At 40.8% G+C, this 18757-nt stretch overlaps 1 protein-coding gene across 1 annotated transcript in view; it reads right to left on the minus strand.

Moving 5' to 3' along the window:
- Positions 1-18757, minus strand: part of LOC100015891 (myosin-16) — an 86670-nt gene that overhangs the window by 12112 nt on the left and 55801 nt on the right. The window contains exons 24-34 of the mRNA XM_001369832.4: positions 18533-18619; positions 18139-18284; positions 17010-17100; positions 15960-16016; positions 15370-15456; positions 13546-13791; positions 11486-11603; positions 10278-10405; positions 8979-9175; positions 6223-6355; positions 3766-3982 (exon numbers count right to left, since the gene is read on the minus strand). Of these exons, the coding sequence (XP_001369869.2) occupies positions 3766-3982; positions 6223-6355; positions 8979-9175; positions 10278-10405; positions 11486-11603; positions 13546-13791; positions 15370-15456; positions 15960-16016; positions 17010-17100; positions 18139-18284; positions 18533-18619 (1507 nt within the window). The remainder of the gene's footprint in view (positions 1-3765; positions 3983-6222; positions 6356-8978; positions 9176-10277; positions 10406-11485; positions 11604-13545; positions 13792-15369; positions 15457-15959; positions 16017-17009; positions 17101-18138; positions 18285-18532; positions 18620-18757) is intronic.

Raw genomic sequence — 18757 nt, forward strand, 5'->3', positions numbered from 1 at the left:
AGAGCCTCTGGTCCTTCCACGGTACCATGGTGCCTCCATAGATGGAAAGGTTTCATATGGGGGCTAATAATTGTCCTAGGCTTCTAGATCCAAAAATAGAAGGGAACTTGTTTGTTTTCTAGTCCAACCTCCTCATTTTACCAAGGATCAGTTTAGACCAGATCAGGGAAGCTTACCCAGAAGATGATGATTTCCTTGGGACTCTGGCAACTCAGAGACCCTCTACTAAGGGGAAGAGGATTGTTTCCGTGTCAACTGAGAGGGACACTTACACGGTGGATTCTTGAAGTATCTAAGTGGGTAAAACCTTAAAATGCCATATAAAGGCTATCTCTTATAACTATGGTTATTATTGTTATTAGAAAGAATGGGGCAGCTGGGTAGCACAGTGGATAGAGTTCCAGGCCCAGAGACTGGAGGTCCTGGGGTCAAATCTAGCCTCAGACACTTCCCAGCTGGGTGACCCTGGGCAAGTCTCTTAATGTCCAGTGTCTAGTCCTTACCCATCTTCTGCTTGAAACCAAAACTTAGTATCAATTCTAAGATGGAAAGTAAGGGTTTTTAAAAAGAAAGGAAGAGAGAGAGAGAGAGAGGGAGAGGGAGAGGAAAAGGAGAGGGAGAGGGAAGGGAGGAGGGAAGGTAGGAAGAGAGGAAGAAAGAAAAGAAGAGAGGAAGAAAGAAAAGAAGGGAGGAAGGAAGAAAGAAAAGAAGGTAGGAAGAGAGGAAGAAAGAAAAGGAAGGGAGGAAGGAAGGATAACTGTACTGAAGCTCACCATTAAACATATGCACAATCTTGCCAGAGATAATAAGGGGGCCACTCTGATCTTTTGCTGGAAAACTTCATTTTAGTACATGTGATGGTGTGGGAATCTCTAGAAACTGGTAGCTTTGAAGCCTACTTCAAAAGACTTCCATTATACTACTCTATTTAACATAATGGATCAAGTGCCATTACAACAAAATTTAAGGAAGAATCTAAATTCTCAGGTTACGTGGAAATTTTTCTACAGCGTAATTTATTAAATTGTGAACTTCAGCAAATTTATAGAGGGCAAAACCAATCAATATTAAGCTATCAACTTTTTTTAAACCCTTACTTTCCGTCTTAGAATCAATGCTGTGTATTGGTTCCAAGGCAGAAGAGTGGTAAGGGCTAGGCAATGGGGGTCAAGTGACTTGCCCAAGGTAACACAGCTAGGAAGTATCTGGCTCACAAAGCACTGAACTGCCTAGTTGCCTCCTAAGCCATCAATTTTTGATGTTTTTCCATGTTGCCCTAAGATCTTTTTTCTTTTCTTTTTTTTTTAAACCCTTCTCTTCTGTCCTAGTAACAACTCTAGGACACAGGCACAAGGGCTAGGGCACATAGGATTGAAATGACTTGCTCAAGATCACAGTGTCTGAGGTAAAATTTAAACCCAGGTACTCACAACTCCAAGCCTAGTGCTCTTCCACTGCTATCAAATTTTGATGTTTTTCCATTTGCCCTGGGTCCTTTGTATGTATGTGCATATTACATAGAACAATGATAAAATGGGAGAAGCAGGACCTACCCTTGGAATGAAAAGATCTGAATTCTGGGGCTCTGATACTTCCTGAGGTTTCCTCATGCAATTATAGCAGGGCAAAATTCCAGTGGAATGTGAAAATAGATATTTCCTTAAAATTTGTTGTAATGGTTTTATGTTAAAGGAGGGTAGTATAATGAAAAGAGTTTGTTGTAATAGAAGAGTGCTAGACTTGAACTTCAAATCTAGAGTGCTAGACCTGAGTTCAAATCTCACCTCTGGCACTTACTAGCTATGTCTTCATGGTAAAACCTTTCTGACCCTCAGTATATTTGTCTGCAAAATGGGGACAGTGCTATCAATATTATGTTAGTTAATATGTCAGCCTGTGTCAGTGTATCATTTTGGAAAGAGAGCCTCAAACCCAGGGAGAGCTAGGTTTTTTTCTGACCTTGACACCGACTGGTTGGTTGACCCTAGGCAAGTCACTTAACTTCTCAGGGATCTAGCAACTCTAGGATTTTAAGTTGTAGGTCTAGATACTGGTTTGTACTGGTAGAAGGACTTTCCTCACCCTGAAGTTTCTTTTAACTAATAAAACCACAGGTCCATTCCCCAACTTTCTATAAAACTATGTCTTTTTTTCCAGTTTAAATTTATTTGTTTGTTATGTTAAAGCTCTCAGGTATCTCCCTCCACCTCTTCTCTCCCTGAACCAGAGAAGGCATCATCTGACCGAAAAAAAAAAAGATTGTATATACATATACACACATATGTGTATATATAAATTATATATAATATAAATACATTTATATGTATTATATAATATAATATTATTTATAATATGGATTGGTTTTGCCCCCTAGAAATTTATTCAAGTTTACAATTTAATAAATAAATACTTTTTTTAAAGAGAGAGAAGTAGGCCCTAGCAAAACTCCCATGTAACCCGAGACTATAATTTAAATTATATTAGTATATTACATGTGTTACATAAATATGTAGAAATACAGATTTAATATTGTTTGAAGAACTATGAATGTCCAGAGAAAGAACAGAAAAATAGAAACACACATGACCTCACTTACACTCACACACATATAATTATGTATACATCTGTATGCATATCTAGTCATTTACACATATGTGCACACAGTTATCTCTACATACATACTGCTCTAACCTTCTTTCCCTGTTAGCCTCTGCAAACTTGCTCTAACCTTCTCTTGCTTATAGCAATACACATATAGTTATATATACATGTGTAAACATACACATACACACAATTATATTCATATATACCCATCTACATATATACGCACATTTTCAAATACAGTTACATATACATGTATAACTATATATACACATACACATAGTTATATACACATATAGCAATACACACATGTAACTATATTTGTACATATTTGTATGTATAAGTGATGTCATGTGTGTTTCTAATCTTCCATGCTTTCTCTAGAGGTGGCCATTCACAGCTATTCTTCAAACAATATTAACTCTGCCTTATTCTATCAGCCTCACAGGGTTATTGTAAGAATCAAAGAAGTTGATATAAGTAAGAGCAAACCTTAAAATGCCATAGAAATGCCAGCTATTATGCTCTGCTATATCGAAATTCCCTTTTACCCCTGCAAACAGACACTCTCTAGAACAGTGATGGTGAACTTTTTAGAGATGGAGTGCTATGTCCCTCCCTCCTACCAAGTGCCAGGTGTGCTTTGCCCCCTTACCCCACACAGGGGAAGGAGAAAGCACTCCCACTGGGCTGCTGGGCAGAGGGGTGGGTGAAGTGAGGAATACCTTCAGCTGGTGTAGAGAGAGGGAAGGGAGTGGCCCAAGCGCTCTGCTCCCCTCCAGCTCTGCTACCTGTGAGTTACCCATCTTACCCCCTGTGTGTTCTCATTGGCTGCTGGGCAGAGGGTGGGGAAGTAAAAAAATGTCATCAGGCATAGTAGATGTGGGGAGGGAGCAGCTCCACCCAAGTCCCTCTGCCTTTCTAGTAATGAACTCTGGGGCAGGGGGAGGCAGCCATGTGCCCACAGAGAGCCCTCTGCGTGCCATAAGTTCACCATCACTGCTCTAGAAGGTCCTGGGCTGCAGAGTATAAAACAAGCTAGTGTCATGATACCCAAAAAGCCCGAGGCTCCCCAGGGCAGAGGCCTTGTCCCAGGGCACTCAGCATCCTGGCAGCCGGCTCTGGTCCTTCCTGTGGCCCCCTCCCAGGCTGTGCTGGGCTTGCCTTGAAGAGTCTTGTTCTCTTTCTTCACAGATTCCAGGTGCTCAATAGATTCTTCATAGGCCGTTTTGATCTTGAAGCTCTCTGTCATGTACATGCGGCACTCCTTCTGGGAGCTGTCCACCTCAACCTGCAGCTCCTCACATTTCTGTTGCCACTCTGCCAGCATTTTATCGAAGACCCTCTGCTTCTTGTCCAGGGCAGCTGCAGCGGCATTAGCCTAGAGAAAGGAAACTGCATTAAGTACTCTGTTGGGTCTGTCTTTGTGCTTTGCTTCTATGATGGCTGTACAGTCAGTTATAGCCAGGGATGGGTGTGCTGGAGCTCAGTCCTCTACTGAGAGCTGATTGTTAAATTCTCTTTGTTAGCATTTATACCTTAGAAAAGAGAGAATCCTACAAATCAGGGCTTGATTTACTGGTTTGCTGATTGTCTAGCCTTAAGTAAGAGACAGAATAACAGCAAAGCTGGTCATCCCTAGAGTTTAATTTTTTCATTGCCTTTTAAATCTTCACATAATCCCTAAGATGAAAAATGTTAATTTCTGATTTAGCCTAGCTAAAAGTAATAAAGAAAATGTGAATAATGCAGATTAAAATTTAAGGCGTCCATGCATTTCACAAAGCTGGTTGTTAAATGTTTGCCAGCACATCCCTGTCCATAGAATAAAAAAGCAACCATCTCCTCATGACAATGGTAATTTTGAGAGTAAGAATACAATATATTGTATTGTAAGACAAAACAATCCAATTCTCAATCCTGACTCTCCTATATAGTGTGATCATATACACTGTAAATACATTCCTTGAGAGTAGATATGATTTATCCTTTGCCTTTGTATCCCTGGGCCCTAGCACAGAGCATGCATGGCCCATAGTAGGTACATAATAAGTATGTATTGATTCATCTATTGATTAACATACATCATTATATAATACACAGATAAACCAGGGCATTTTTTGCTGTCGAGCAAAGCTGGTCATTTTTAGATTTTAATTTTTTAAAAAACCTCACTTTCTGTCTCAGAATCAATACGTGCATTGGCTCCAAGGCATAAGAGTGGTAAGGGCTAGGCAATGGGAGTGAAGTGACTTGCCCAGGATCACACAGCTGGAAAGTCTCTAAGGCCATATTTGAACCCAGAACCTCCTGACTCCAGCTTTGGTACTCTTATCTACTCACTGTGCCACCTAGCTGCCCTACATAATAATAATAATTATATATATATATATATATATATTTTTTTTTAAACTCTTACCTTCCATTTTAGAATCAGTACTATCAGTACTATGTATTGGTTCCAAGGCAGAAGAGCAGTAAGGGCTAGGCAATGGGGGATACGTGACTAGCCCAGGGTCACCCAGCTAGGAAGTGCCTGAAACCAAATCTGAACCCAGGACCTCCCATCTCCAAGCCTGACTCTGAATCCACTGAGCCACCAAGTTGCCCCCTAGAATTTAATTTTTTCATTTCCTTTTCATTCTTCACATAATCCCTGAGATTAAGGATGTTAATCTCTGGTTTATCCTAGATGGAGGACTGACTTCAGCTAAATCTATTCGACTGTTCTCCCACAAAGATGAAGTCACCTTTACTTGTGGATTTTGGAACATTTAATCTCGTGTCTCATTTGTTTTTCACTAGCCACCTACAAGGCTATGATTATGAAATTCTTTCCTCATTGGATAGGTGCTGGCTGGAAACTGGTCTCCCTTCACAGATAGTATGAGGCAATAGCTTTACATGAACTTAAATAAGATCTCTGAGTCTTGTTTAAATATTCAATTGTTCTAAAGTAGAGAAGGTGACTGAGAACATTTGAGCATGGGGATGGCTTTGGTATCGGAGGGCAGGAAATCATGGAGGCCCTGAACATTTCTTCCCAATACCAAATTTTGCCTTTATTATAAACATGGTTTCCTATTTCAGGCGTTTCATGGTGGTCTCCTCGAATGGGGATGGCTTTGGAATTAGGAGAGAGGAAATACTGGAGACCTGTGACATTTCCCCCAGGACCACACTGTGAAATGTCGCCTCTCTAATAAACTCTGGTCCCGGGATTCATGGTGGCAACGGTGATCTACCAGAGAGCTGGATAAGAATTGCACCGAATGAGAAGGCATGGCTGGGTTGTAATGTGTAAAGGAGGGAATGCTTATGCTGGTGGGATCACAGACTCCACAAATTACTTCTGCTTCTTCACATTGAAGTGTATAAGAGAGATTGAAAAGAATGGCTTATCTGATTTTGAGAACACAACAAATGAAAAAGCCCAAGGAATTTCCTGGAGTGATCACTGGAGGATTTGAAATTCAAGGGTTCTATGTCCAAAGCCTTTACTCAACCCAGCTGGACTTTGCTTCTTCAAAGTGACCTAACTCCTCCCAGTTTACCCTCTGAGAATTCCCTGTGATCTCCGCCCCAGGAAGAAGGAAGACTTTCTTCAGTTGAGCCTCTCACCTTCTCCAGGTCAATGGTAAGATCTTCTACTTCTGCTTGGAGCCTCTGTTTGTTTTTCTCTAGGGAGGCAGCCCGGGCCTGGGCAGCTTCTGCAGCCTCCTCTGCTTCCTGTAACCTGGCTGCCAGTTTCCTCCTGTGGGTACAAAGTCCAAATAAGGTGGTTGGAAATATAAATGGAGCCATCCCTGCATAATAGGTCCTATTCTTGTACATCATCTTGGCTTCTGTTTGGAAAAGATCATTAACCAAAGAGGTTAACTTAACAGTCTCAAATTTGGTTTTCACCTCTTTTCTCCCCTCCCTATTTCATACTGAATTTTGAATACTGAATTTGGAGTCAGGAAGATTTTAGCTCATGTCCTGCCTCAGACACTAACTAGCCATGTGACTCACTCACCTGTAAAATGAGAGTGACCTCCAACTACTAGATGGCCTCCAATGTTGCTTCCATTTGAAAGTTATGATCCTACCCATCCTTTAAGGGTCAGATTCTCTGAAGTCCTGTTGGACCACTCTTTTCCCCATCCACCCTATTCTTTTTCTCTTCTGAGATCATATAGGCCTTCCTGTCTTTACCACTCATTTGGCAATAATTATAGAACCACAGAGAAGCACTGCTTTGTCTTGTTCTTTGTATCTATGTCCCCAGCAAGACTCTGAGCTTCTTGGGGGCAGGGACCATGCATTCCCCATACTGTCTAGTTCAGTACAAAGCAATAATATAAAAAGTAAATCTTGTTGAACTGAATTGAAAGTGTGTCTCAAGACAAGAAGGAGGAGGAAGAGGAGAAAAAGAATTACTAACATGTAAATAGCACTTTAAGGTTTACAAAGCACTTTATGAATTATCAGATTTAATCCTCATAATGACTTTGTGAGGAAGGGGTATTATTATCTTCATTTTACAGTAGAGGAAACTGAGCTAGACAGTGGCTTTATGACTTGTCCAAAGTCACCTAGTAAATGTCTGAGGCAAGATTTGAACTCACATCTTTCTGACTCTAAGTCCAGCTCTGTATCCACTGCACCACCTATCTAGGTGTTGCAAAAATAGGGCTGAAAAGAAGGGATAGGTGTTCCGATTAAGGGATAGTTTCTAGTTCCTCACAGGGACAGAAAAGGACCCTGCAGATTTTCATATTAGGATGGATATCACAAGATACCATGTCATCATCTCAGATTTCTTATAATGGAAGGGAGTTTTCGATTTCTAAAAGTCCATCTGCAATGGAGAGAGTCACATCTTCAAACTTCTTCCAGGTTAACCCAGCCTATATTTCTATAGAGAAGCTAAGAAACAGTTCAATGCCATTTGGCCAATATTTATTAAACACCTAAAATATGCAGAGCACTTGATTCTGGGCACAGTATAGTTTAAGTCATAGTTTGTCCTCATAGAGCTTTAATGAAAGCCTTCTTAACCTGGGGTTTATGAACTTGGATTTATTTTTAAAAAATATATATTTATAGTTGTATTTTAATACAATTTGTTCCCTTTGTAATCCTGTGTATTTTATTTTATATCTTTAAAAACATTCTGGGGGCATTTTGGTGGCTCAGGAGATTGAGAGCCAGGTCTAGAGATGGGAGGTCCTAGGTTCACGTTTGGCTTCAAACAATTCCTAGCTATGTGACCCTGGGCAAGTCATTTAACCTTAATAACCTACTTCTTACAGCTCTTCTGCCTTGGAACCAATAATTTTTTAAAACATTTCTTTCTTTGTTTTATTTATTTATTTTTGAACCAATAATTTAAATTTTTAAATTTTATTTTTTTAATTCAAAGACAAAATAAGAGTTAAAAAAATTCTGACCAAGCTTGGAGTTGGGAAGACCTGGGTTCAAATGTGGCCTTGGACTTTTGCTAGTTATGTAACCCTGGGCAAGTCACTTAACCTCAATTGCCTAGCCCTTACTACTCTTCTTCCTTAGAATCAATACTCTGTAAAAAGCCTGAGACAGAAGGTAAGGATATTTTTAAAAATAAAAATGAGGTGGGGGGAGCAATGAAGTGGGTATGTGGATTGAGAGCTAGGCCTAGAGATGGGAGGTTCTGAGTTCAAATTTGACCCCAAATACTTCCTAGCTGCCTAACCCTGGGCAAGTTGCTTAACCCTCATTGCCTAGCCTTTGTTGATTTTCTGTTTTTAAAGCAATACAGAGCATTGATTCTAAGTCAGAAGGGTTTTTAACTAAATATTCTGGGAAGAGGACATGGGCTTTGCCAGACTAATCCAGGTATCTGTAACACACACACAAAAGCTAAAGAGCTCCTGTCTAGTAGAGGAGCATAACGGGTTGGATGGCTTGGTGTTTCAGTGGAAGGACTGGGATGGATACCAGATCTGTGATTCCATGCATATAAGCAGCTCTGTCCCCCAGAGGAAGCTGGCTTCTTCTCTGTAACCCAGACTTTCTCAGGGCTGTATAGCCAGTCACGGTCAGGGGCAGGATTTGAACCTAACTCTTTCCGGCCCCGCGGACAGCTCTCTCCCCATTATGCTGCATCACCCATCTGGAAGAAGTCTTCAGAACTAGCTTTCAAAGTCTCCTGCTGGCTGCATCTCCCAGAGATCTCAGGCCAAAGGCATTCTACTATAGAATGGCATCTGTTGGCTGGACGTCGCCCAGTTGGGTACTTCCATTGCCTTGTTTCTCCTTCTGACTTCAGCAGAAAGCCCGCTAATATCATGACGTCACCCAGGACTCCCCTCCCACCCCACCCCGCCCCGCTCCACTCCAAGGCCATGGCTTACTTGGTCTCTTCCAGCTCCTCGGTTCTCTGAATGGCGTCAGTTTCATACTTGGTTCTCCACGTGGTTACCTCGGTGTTGAGTTTGGACACCAGGCGCTGCAGCTCAGACTTGCCCCCTTGTTCTTCCTCCAGCTGCTCCTTTATCAAATCCAGGTCGTGCTTGGTGTTGGCCAGACTCACCACGGCTGCACTCCGTGACTGTGGGTGGCAGGTGTATTAGAGAGTGTGTGTGTGTGTGTGTGTGTGTGTGTGTGCGCGCGCGCGCGCGCTCCATCTCTTTTTGGGCCCTATCAGAACCCTTAGCTTTTCTTTTAAAGCTGTAACTACTTCAGCATGGCCATTGTGGACAGCTCAGTTACCTTCCCGTCCTACTGCCCACCCTTACCCCCCGCCCCAGTTTTTTAAGTATACCATCAAAACAGCTTATTCTAGAAATATGAACACATTTCCCCATGTAAATGACTTTCTATTTATTCCAATGACTGCCGATATTTTTTCTACCAGAAAAATCTTTTTGGTAAGCAGTAAAGTCAATTATGAACTTCATTCTGACTATCTATATCATCACTAAACTTGTACCCTCCCCAATTATTGCACTCTTACGTGTCCCCAAGTGAGAAAAACAAAAACCAGAAGATAAAATCAGGACTGTATGGCAGATATATACATACACACACTAAACAATTTTAAGTTTTACATCAAAACAGCTTATTCTAGAAATATGGACATTTTTTTTTTCAGTGTAAATAACCTACTTATTCCAACGACTGCCAATTTTTTTTTTCTACTAGAAAAAGGGTTTTGGTAAAGTGTATAATCAATGATGAACTTCATTCTAACCATCTATGTCATTGCTGAACTTGTGCCCTCTCCAATTATTGCATGCTTAAGTGCCCCCCAAGTGAGAAATAAAAACCAAAAAGTGCAAAATCAGGTCTATATGGTACACACACACACACACACACACACACACACACACACACACACACACCCCTCTCCAAGTATTTCAAGGGCTGTTCTCTGGGGAAGGGAAACTTGTTTTTTTTAGTCCCTAGGCCAGAATTGGGAGGAAGGGTGGAAGTTGTTGAAAGGCAAAGTTAAGCATGATATCAGGAAAAACTTCCTAACAATTAGAGTTGGCCAAGAGGTAAAGAGTTCCTCCTTCTTAGGGGACTAGAGGAGAAGCTACTCATTTGTTGGATATACTAAAGTGGGAATTCCTATGCATTGGACTAGATGACCACTGAGAGTCCTTTTAATTCACAAATTCTAGGATTCTAGGATTTTTTGTTTCTCAAACCTTTGACTCTTCTTCCATCTGCCTCTTGTAGTCTTCCACCTGAGAGGTCAGTGAAGTCTTCATCCTGAAAATTTGGTTTAGCCGGCTCTGGGATTCCTCATATTCTCGGCTTAGTTCACTGTTTTCAGCTAGATAAGAGGAGAGAAGAAGATGAAAAGATGCCCAGAAGGAAAAAAAGTCTCTCTAGCAAGTTTTTGACTTAAAGGAAAAGGAGTAGCACAAGATAGGAATTTGTTTTGTTTTACTGGTCTGGGTTTATGATTTCATTGATGTGAGGGAAATTTGGGGAAATTTCCTCTACTCATTCATAATGGTAGACCTTTCAATATATTCATTTCTCATTCTAGTGAAGAGATGACTGGAGCACTAAGAGATTAAATGACTTTCACAGGGTCTCATGTCAAAGGCAGGATTAGAACCCACATCTTCCTTTTTTGTGGGGGGAGAAACCCTTATCTTCCATCTTGGAATCAATACTGTGTATTAGAGTTGTCCAAAAGGACAATACTGTGTATTGGTTCCAAAGCAGAAGTGTGGTAAAGGCTAGGCAATGGAGGTTAAGTGACTTGCTCAGGGTCACACAGCTAGGAAGTGTCTGAGGCCAGATTTGAACCTAGGTCCTCCTGTCTCTAGGCATGGCTCTCAATCCACTGAGTCACCCACCTGCCCTGCCCCATATCTTCCTGATTCCAAGACTGACCCTTTGTCTAATAAGTAGTATTGGAATGAATGAATAAATGAAAAAGGATTTATCAAAAAATTTGCTATATGTGTCATGGGCAACTAGGTGGTGCAATAGATAGAGTTCCAGGCTTAGAGTCAAGAAGATTCTTTTTCCTGAGTTCAAATCTGGTCTCAGACATTTATAGCTCTGGACAGGTCACTTAATCCTGTTTGCCTCAATTTCCTCAGTTGTAAAATGAGCTGGAGAAGGAAATGGCAAACCACCCTAGAATCTTTGCCAAGAGAACCCCAAGTGGGGTCACGAAGAGTTGGAGAACGAAATGACAACAAAAATTATTTCCTATTTACAGTCTTGCTTTTTAGCTACTATGCTCTCAGTACTCTTTACTCCATTACAGATGAGAATTGGATGTGATTCTCCACCCCACCCCTGGAAGTGGGAAAGCCCTACCCCATCTCAAATCAAAGACACCATTTTTCACCCTGTACCCTTCTTTAGATGGGTCGTAGGGAAGTGACTTTACCTTGGAGTCTGGTCCTGATAGCATTAAGCTCTGCTTGGTTTCTCTCCAGTTCAGCCACTTTAGCATTTGCCTCAGACAAATTGTCTTCTAATTTCCGGACATGAGCCTCAGCATTCACCTGAAGACAAAGGTGGCACTCAGGAGTTAGAAAGAGCCTGGGACAAAAAGATGACCTTTTGGGACAAGTGAAACAGCAGAGACTTGGAATCTCTTCTCTGCAATAGGCCAAATTATATCTTTTAGGAGTCATGTGAGGGAACCAAGGAGAGAGAAGAGGATGGTATAGGTTAAAGAAATACATGAAAATTAGAAATGTATACATTTAAACTTGAATATATATTTATAGATAACAAATAAAATAAGAATAAACATTAATATCTATAATCAGGCTCGAATATATATTCTGGATGTTTATATTTTATTCTCATTTGTATCCTATCTACATATTTTCAAGCCTGAATACATTCTAATATATTTGTTTATTTATTTGTGCCTAAAAGTTTGTCTTCCATATATATATATATATACATATATATATATGTGTCCAGGAGGAGTCCCTTCCAAAATAGATAAATTCAAGCTAAAATATACATTTCACTTTTATTCTTGTCATTTCTATATTACATATAATTTATTTGTTTAGGCAAAAGGTATACCTTCTGATGTTCTCTCTCTATAATATATACATATACACATGTTATAAATGAATAGGTATGCATACTGTATGCTCAAACATATACATACATGCATATGCCCATTGTCTACGTATAGCCAGGAATCCCTTCCATAAATGATAGATTTAATCCTTGACATATATTTTTATTCTTATTCATTTACATATTATCTATAATTTGTTTAGCAAAAAGGTATTCCTTCTGATGCTCTCTCTATTTATATATACTTATAATACACACACATACATGTATACATACATACATATACATATATACATATACATACATATACATATATACATACATATATATATATATATATATATATATATATATATATATATATATATATATATATATATATACTTGTTTGTTGTTCAGCTGTGTCTGACTCTTTGTGACCCCATTTGGGGTTTACTTGGTGAAGATACTGGAGTGGTTTGCCATTTCTTTCCTCAGATTATTTTATATTTTTTTATTTATATTTATTTATATTTATATTTTTTATATTATATTATATATTTATTTTATATTATATTATATATATTATATATTTATTTATATTCTTTTATAGATGAGGAAACTGAGGCAAACAGAGTTGAGTGACTTGCCCAGGGTCACATAGCAATAAATGGCTGAGGTAAGATTCGAACTCAGGAAGATGACTCCAGGCCTGACACTCTATCCACCATGCCACTTAGCAGCCCTGATACATACATATATTTATAAACGTACATGCATGTATACGTGCATTTATGTATAGACTGGAGCTCCTTCCATAATTGCTAAATTCAAGTCTTAATAGACATTTTAATTTTTCTTACTCATTTGCATATAATATGTAAAATATTTGTCTAGCTAACATGCTTCTTTCTATTAACTACTTATGTATATGTTTGTAAATGTACAAGTATGTACACATTTCTATATGCACGTGTATATGTGTGCATGCACACATACATTGATATATAGCCAGAAGAAGTCCCTTAGAGAATCTGAAAGAAAGATCTCCGTTTGGCCAGCGCCTTCTTGACTTCATGGGCTAAGTTGTTCTTGCCCAGCATCCTAGTTAGCTACTTCACTTTCCTCTCAACTCTGTCCCTGCAAGGCCACAGCTGAATCTTCTGCTTCTTGCTTGAAGTTGCTCCCTCCCTGAGTCCTTCCTCTGGCTGGCTGGGAACCTGAACTACCTTAGGGTTTCCTCTGAGTAGCTGAGCTGCTCTCTGTCTCCTCTACCTGAAGTCTTATGGAACTGGTGCCATTTGAGCAAAAGCTTTTGAGGCCAGGGAAGACCTTTCCTCCCATGAGTGAGAGCCCTGGGCATCTGACTGCCTCCTTGGGAGCTGACCCCTTGCTCAGCTGGGGCTTATGGGATAAGGGCTTCACCTTGGATTTCTGGACCGTCTCCATGCTGGCACTGAGGTCGTCGATCTCCGCTTTCATGACCTGCTTGTCCTTCTCCAGCTTGGCTTTCACCCTCTGAAGGTTCTCCACGTGTTCCGTGAGCTCGGCCATGGAATCGGTGTGCTTCTTGCGGAGGGTAGAGGCAGTGGCCTCACTCTGTAAGGCTGCCTCTTCCAGTTCCCTGCGAAGTTTCAGTAGCTCTGCCTCCCGCTTGCGGTTCTGCTCAATCTGGAACCAGGAACAGAACAGAGGGTTTGGGAGTGAGGGGCAAGTGAAATTTACTGAAACCTAGTTTCAAAACAGTCAGACACTTGCACTTAAAATGCCAACTACTAAGGTGATCTTACCAGTTGCATTTTTGTGTGTGTATTTTTTTAATGTAAAATCTAAAGATGATACTTCTGCCTCGTGAGGTCAGTAGGTCTTCCAACAGGAAGGAAAACCCTTGCTCTTCCCTAGGGCCCTGTTTTTGTGAGTCAGCTAGCTCCACGTGGTGTATGTTCTCTGGGAGTATAGACGCAGAAGGGTAAACTAGCTTACACAGAAATCATAACCTTGACCTCATTAGAAATATGCCCCACAAAATTGGGACATGAATGCATTGCTGGTGGAGTTGTGAATTGATCCAACCATTCTGGAGGGCAATTTGGAACTATGCCCAAATGGCACTAAAAGACTGTCTGCCCTTTGAGCCAGCCATAGCACTGTTGGGTTTGTACACCAAAGGGATGATAAGGAAAAAGACTTGTACAAGAATATTCATAGCTGCGCTCTTTGTGGTGGCAAAAAATTGGAAAATGAGGGGATGCCCATCAGTTGGGAAATGGCTGAACAAATTGTGGTATATGTTGGTGATGGAATACTATTGTGCTCAAAGGAACAATAAAGTGGAGGAATTCCATGGAGACTGGAACAACCTCCAGGAAGTGATGCAGAGTGAAAGGAGTAGAACCAGGAGAACATTGTACATAGAGATGGGTACACTGTGGTACATTAGAATGTAATGGACTTCTCTCCTAGCAGCAATGCAATGATCCAGGACAATTCAGAGGGTCTTATGAGAAAGAACACTGTCCACATCCTGAGAAAGAACTGTGGGAGCAGAAACACAGAAGAAAAACAACTGCTTGATCACATGGGTTGATGGGAATGATTGGGAATGTAGACTCTAAATGATCATCCTAGTGCATATATCAATAATAGGGAAATAAGTCTTGATCAGTGACACATGTAAAACCCAGTAGAATTGCTCATTGGCTATGGGAGGGGGCATGGGAGGATGGGAGGGAAAGAGCATGAATCATATAACCATGGAAAAATATTCCAAATAAATTAAATACAATTTTGGGGAAAAAAAAGAATCATGCCCCAACCAAATGACTTATCTACAGCTGTAGACATGGTTGGCTTGCTCACCCAACCCTTCACACCCTATGCTCATTGATTGGCATCACTCTGAGAGTTTTCCCAGGAAGATAGAAAATAAAAATTTAAAAACCTGCTCCTGGAGCAGCTAGGTGACTCAGTTGATAAAGTCAGGCCTAGAGGCAGGAGGTCTTGGGTTTAAATTTGACCTGATATTTCCTAGCTATGTAACTCCAGGGGAGTCACTTAACCCCAATTGCCTGGCTATTACCTCTCTTCTTCTTGGGAACTGATGGTTAGTATAAATTCTAAGGCAGAAGGTTAAGGTTTAAAAAAAAAAGACTGATTCTTGACCTCTTTCTGACACATCAGCACTTTTACATCCTGAATTCCAGGGTGAGTAGAAAGGAAGCCTTATGTCCTTCTCTGTACATAGGTTACCTGAGCAGAGGTGGCCCCTCCAGCTTCTTCTAGCCTGTCACTGAGGTCTTCAAGGTCCCGGGATAGGTCACTGCGTTGTTTTTCTACCTACAGAAGCATTTGGAAAAAGCCTTAATGATATGACCTCTCTGTAAATATCTCTAGTCAAAGTTTCTCTTTGGATTATCAGATCCTACAGGACAGAGATCACAGTTTGGATTAGTTCTATATGCTGCCTAGGCTATTAGGGACATTCAAGAAATGGGAATTCATCAATCTCTTTTACTAGATTGAATGAATAAGTCTTGCTTCTATAATAAATCCAGGGATGCAATTAACTTGGGAATATTCCCAAGGTCCTTAAGTTCTGGAGACTGAATGAGTAAATGGACTCTTTCCATCAGTTGTGACTCCAATAGCATTTTTTGCCAATCCCTTTCCCTTTTCTTTCTCCCCCATCTCGTTTGGCTATATTGGATACAGCTCAGCGAAGGCTAGTAAGGCCCTTCTCCATCTCTTGACTAGACTTGAGCAAGAAATCCACTTCCAGTAGTCACACTTTAGACTTTCTTAGCACCTCTGCCAAAGAGTGAGAATTATTCATTGTTTACCTTTGCTCTCATAGCCCTTTCCGCTTCTAATTCTTCTTCCAGTTCTTCAATCCGGGCCTGGCAAATGCACAAACAAGCAATTAATCTTTCTCACATGAAGTTAAAGTGTATGATAGAAAACTATTGCATCATAAGACATGATGAATAGGATGAGTTTCAGAAAAGCATGGAAAGACATATGAACTGATGCAACGTGAAGTGAGAACCAAGAGAATAGTGTATACAGCAACAGAAATATTGTACGAGGACTAACTCTGTAGGGCTAAACTATTATTAGCAATGCAAGATTCTAAGGTAACCCTAAGAGGTTTGTGATGAAAAAAGTCAAATTTGACTTTACATAAAGACTTCTGAAAGAAATCGACATTCCAAAAAACACTTGTTAACTTCACTGTACAGTACTATGTTCTCTCTCTGCTCCTGCTCCTCAGCTAGGACTCCTGTGTGTCCCACACCAAAACAAAAAAGCCCAAACCCAAACCTTCCTAGTGAAGGATTAAAGGAACCACTGCCTTGACTGGAGTCTTGGCTTGAGACTTCTAGGTCAAGAGAAGAGACTTTTCCCCCCCTCCACACTGCCCTCCCCCAACTCTGGTATCTGGCCTCATGTCTTGCTCATCCATCTGTCTTCACTGGGTCCAATGTCATCTGTCCTCTGTTGTCTGTATCTATGTCCAACCCTCATGTGTCTTTGAACCATGTGCCAGGCCTCTTGTTCCACAAGCACATTGTAGCCTCCTTCCTGCCTCCATCCCTCTTTCAATTCCCCACATCCCCAGGCAGAGAAAATTCATATTAGATACAAATCATTTTATGTAGAGGCCACTTGTGTTAAATGACAACTGTTTGTAAACTACCTGAATGTTGGCAGTGTTTATTTTGTCTTTGTATTCCTAGCATCTAACATCTGGCCTCTACTAAGGGGTTAATACATGATCACTGATTGACTGACAGACTGAGAATCCCATGGATCAAAACAAATGATATCAAGAAGAAGAAGAAAAAGAAAAGTATTCAGGGAGGATCTGGGCTTCTCTTTTCTCTCAGTACCTGGTGTTCTTTCAGTTTCCTCTGAAGTGTGGAATTCAGAGATTGCTCATCCTCGTATTTGGAGTTGACAGAATTGATTTCCATGTCTCTCCTAAGAAGAAAATAAAACAACTTAAAGCAAATGTCAGAGATGGGATTTCAGTCATGGGAGGCAGGGAGGGGTTTGAAACAGGCCACAACTACTTCTTTTCTTGTCACTAAAAGGATGTTCTTCCTCCTTCTTCCCTCCAAGAGACCTCAGTGACTGTCTTCTTGTCCTATGGATCAATCAGACCCTTTTGCAAAATCCTTAGTTCTAGCTCTGTGGAGAAAGATTATAAAATGCTTTCTCTGTGAATTGGTCTAATCATTCTGGAAAACAATTTGGAATTGCTCTAAAATAGTGACTAAAAGACCCATAGATTCCACTACCAGACATATTCCTTAAGAAGATTAAAGACAGAAATAAAGTTCTCATGGATACCAAAATATTCATTGGAGCCCCTTTTTTGGGAGGGGGAGGGGAGCAATAATGAAGAATTGGAAACAAAGTAAATGTCTATATTTTAAGAACAGCTAAACAAATTGTGGTACATGAATGTAGTGGAATATTATTCCTCTGTAAGAAACAATGACTGTGATGAATACAGAAAGGTATGGGAAAACTTATATGAACTGATGCCAAGTGAAGAAAGGAGAACCAGGAAAACAATATCTACAATGACTATAGCAGGGAAAATGAAAAAAAAAAATGACAACAAAACTGAATGTTCTGTAATGATGAGCTAGCTTCATTCCAAAGAAGAGATAAGAAACTAAACCTCTACCTCCATCTTTGCAGAAGCGGGGGAGTATGGGTGTGCAAACATGCACATATGGTCAAATCTGGTTTTATGTATTGGTTAGTTTTGGTAAACTGCTACCACCCACCCATTTGCATTCTGTAACAACGGATGCAAGGGCCTGGAATCGGGAGGACCAGGATTCAAACATGGCCTTAGATATTCCTAGCTGTGTGACCCTGGGCAAGTCACTTGACCCCCATTGCCTAATCTTTACCAGTCTTCTGCCTAGGAGCCAATACTTAGTATTGATTCCAAGACAAGGTAAAGGAATTTATTTTGGTGTTTGTTTTTTTAAGGGCACGCACTTCTTAACGACCTCCTCCAGATCTAGCTTGGCTCTCTCCATTTCATTAAGGTTGTCAATGGTCATCTTCAGGTCACTCTCAGCTTTCCGGCGGGCCTTCTCCACCTCGGCCCGTATCTTCTTCTCTTGTTCCCAGTTGTCCTCCAGCTGTGAAGACAAGAAAGTGATGACTACTAGGAGGAGGGAAATCATAGACAAAAGTAAGAGAAAAACCCAAGGCTAAAGGCACCCACATAATTGGTCATCCAGGCCAAAACACCACCACAAACCCCAGAGGAACAAGGGAGGCCTCCATCACCTCCCAGATCACTTATCCCAAAGAGAGGTGAGGACTTCCAAGATGGCGATGAATCTCATGGCTCAGGCAAGAGAATCCCACCCCAGCTGGGGCTCACCTCGTGGATCTGGGTGCCAAGTTTGCTATTATTTTTTGTGAGATGATTCACTTTGTCCTCTTCAGCTTGAAGATCATCAAGAGTTTTCTGGAAGGAAAGAAATCCCCAGAAGAAGCAGATGAGGGAAGGGGTATACAGAGGGGCAAAGGCCTCTCTCTTCTCCAAGGACCCTCTCAGAAGGGCTGGAGGTAGTAACTGTTGACTGAATTGGGGCTGACCCTGGGT

The sequence above is a fragment of the Monodelphis domestica genome, chromosome 7 (genome assembly GCF_027887165.1).
Source record: "Monodelphis domestica isolate mMonDom1 chromosome 7, mMonDom1.pri, whole genome shotgun sequence".
Taxonomy (NCBI): domain Eukaryota; kingdom Metazoa; phylum Chordata; class Mammalia; order Didelphimorphia; family Didelphidae; genus Monodelphis; species Monodelphis domestica.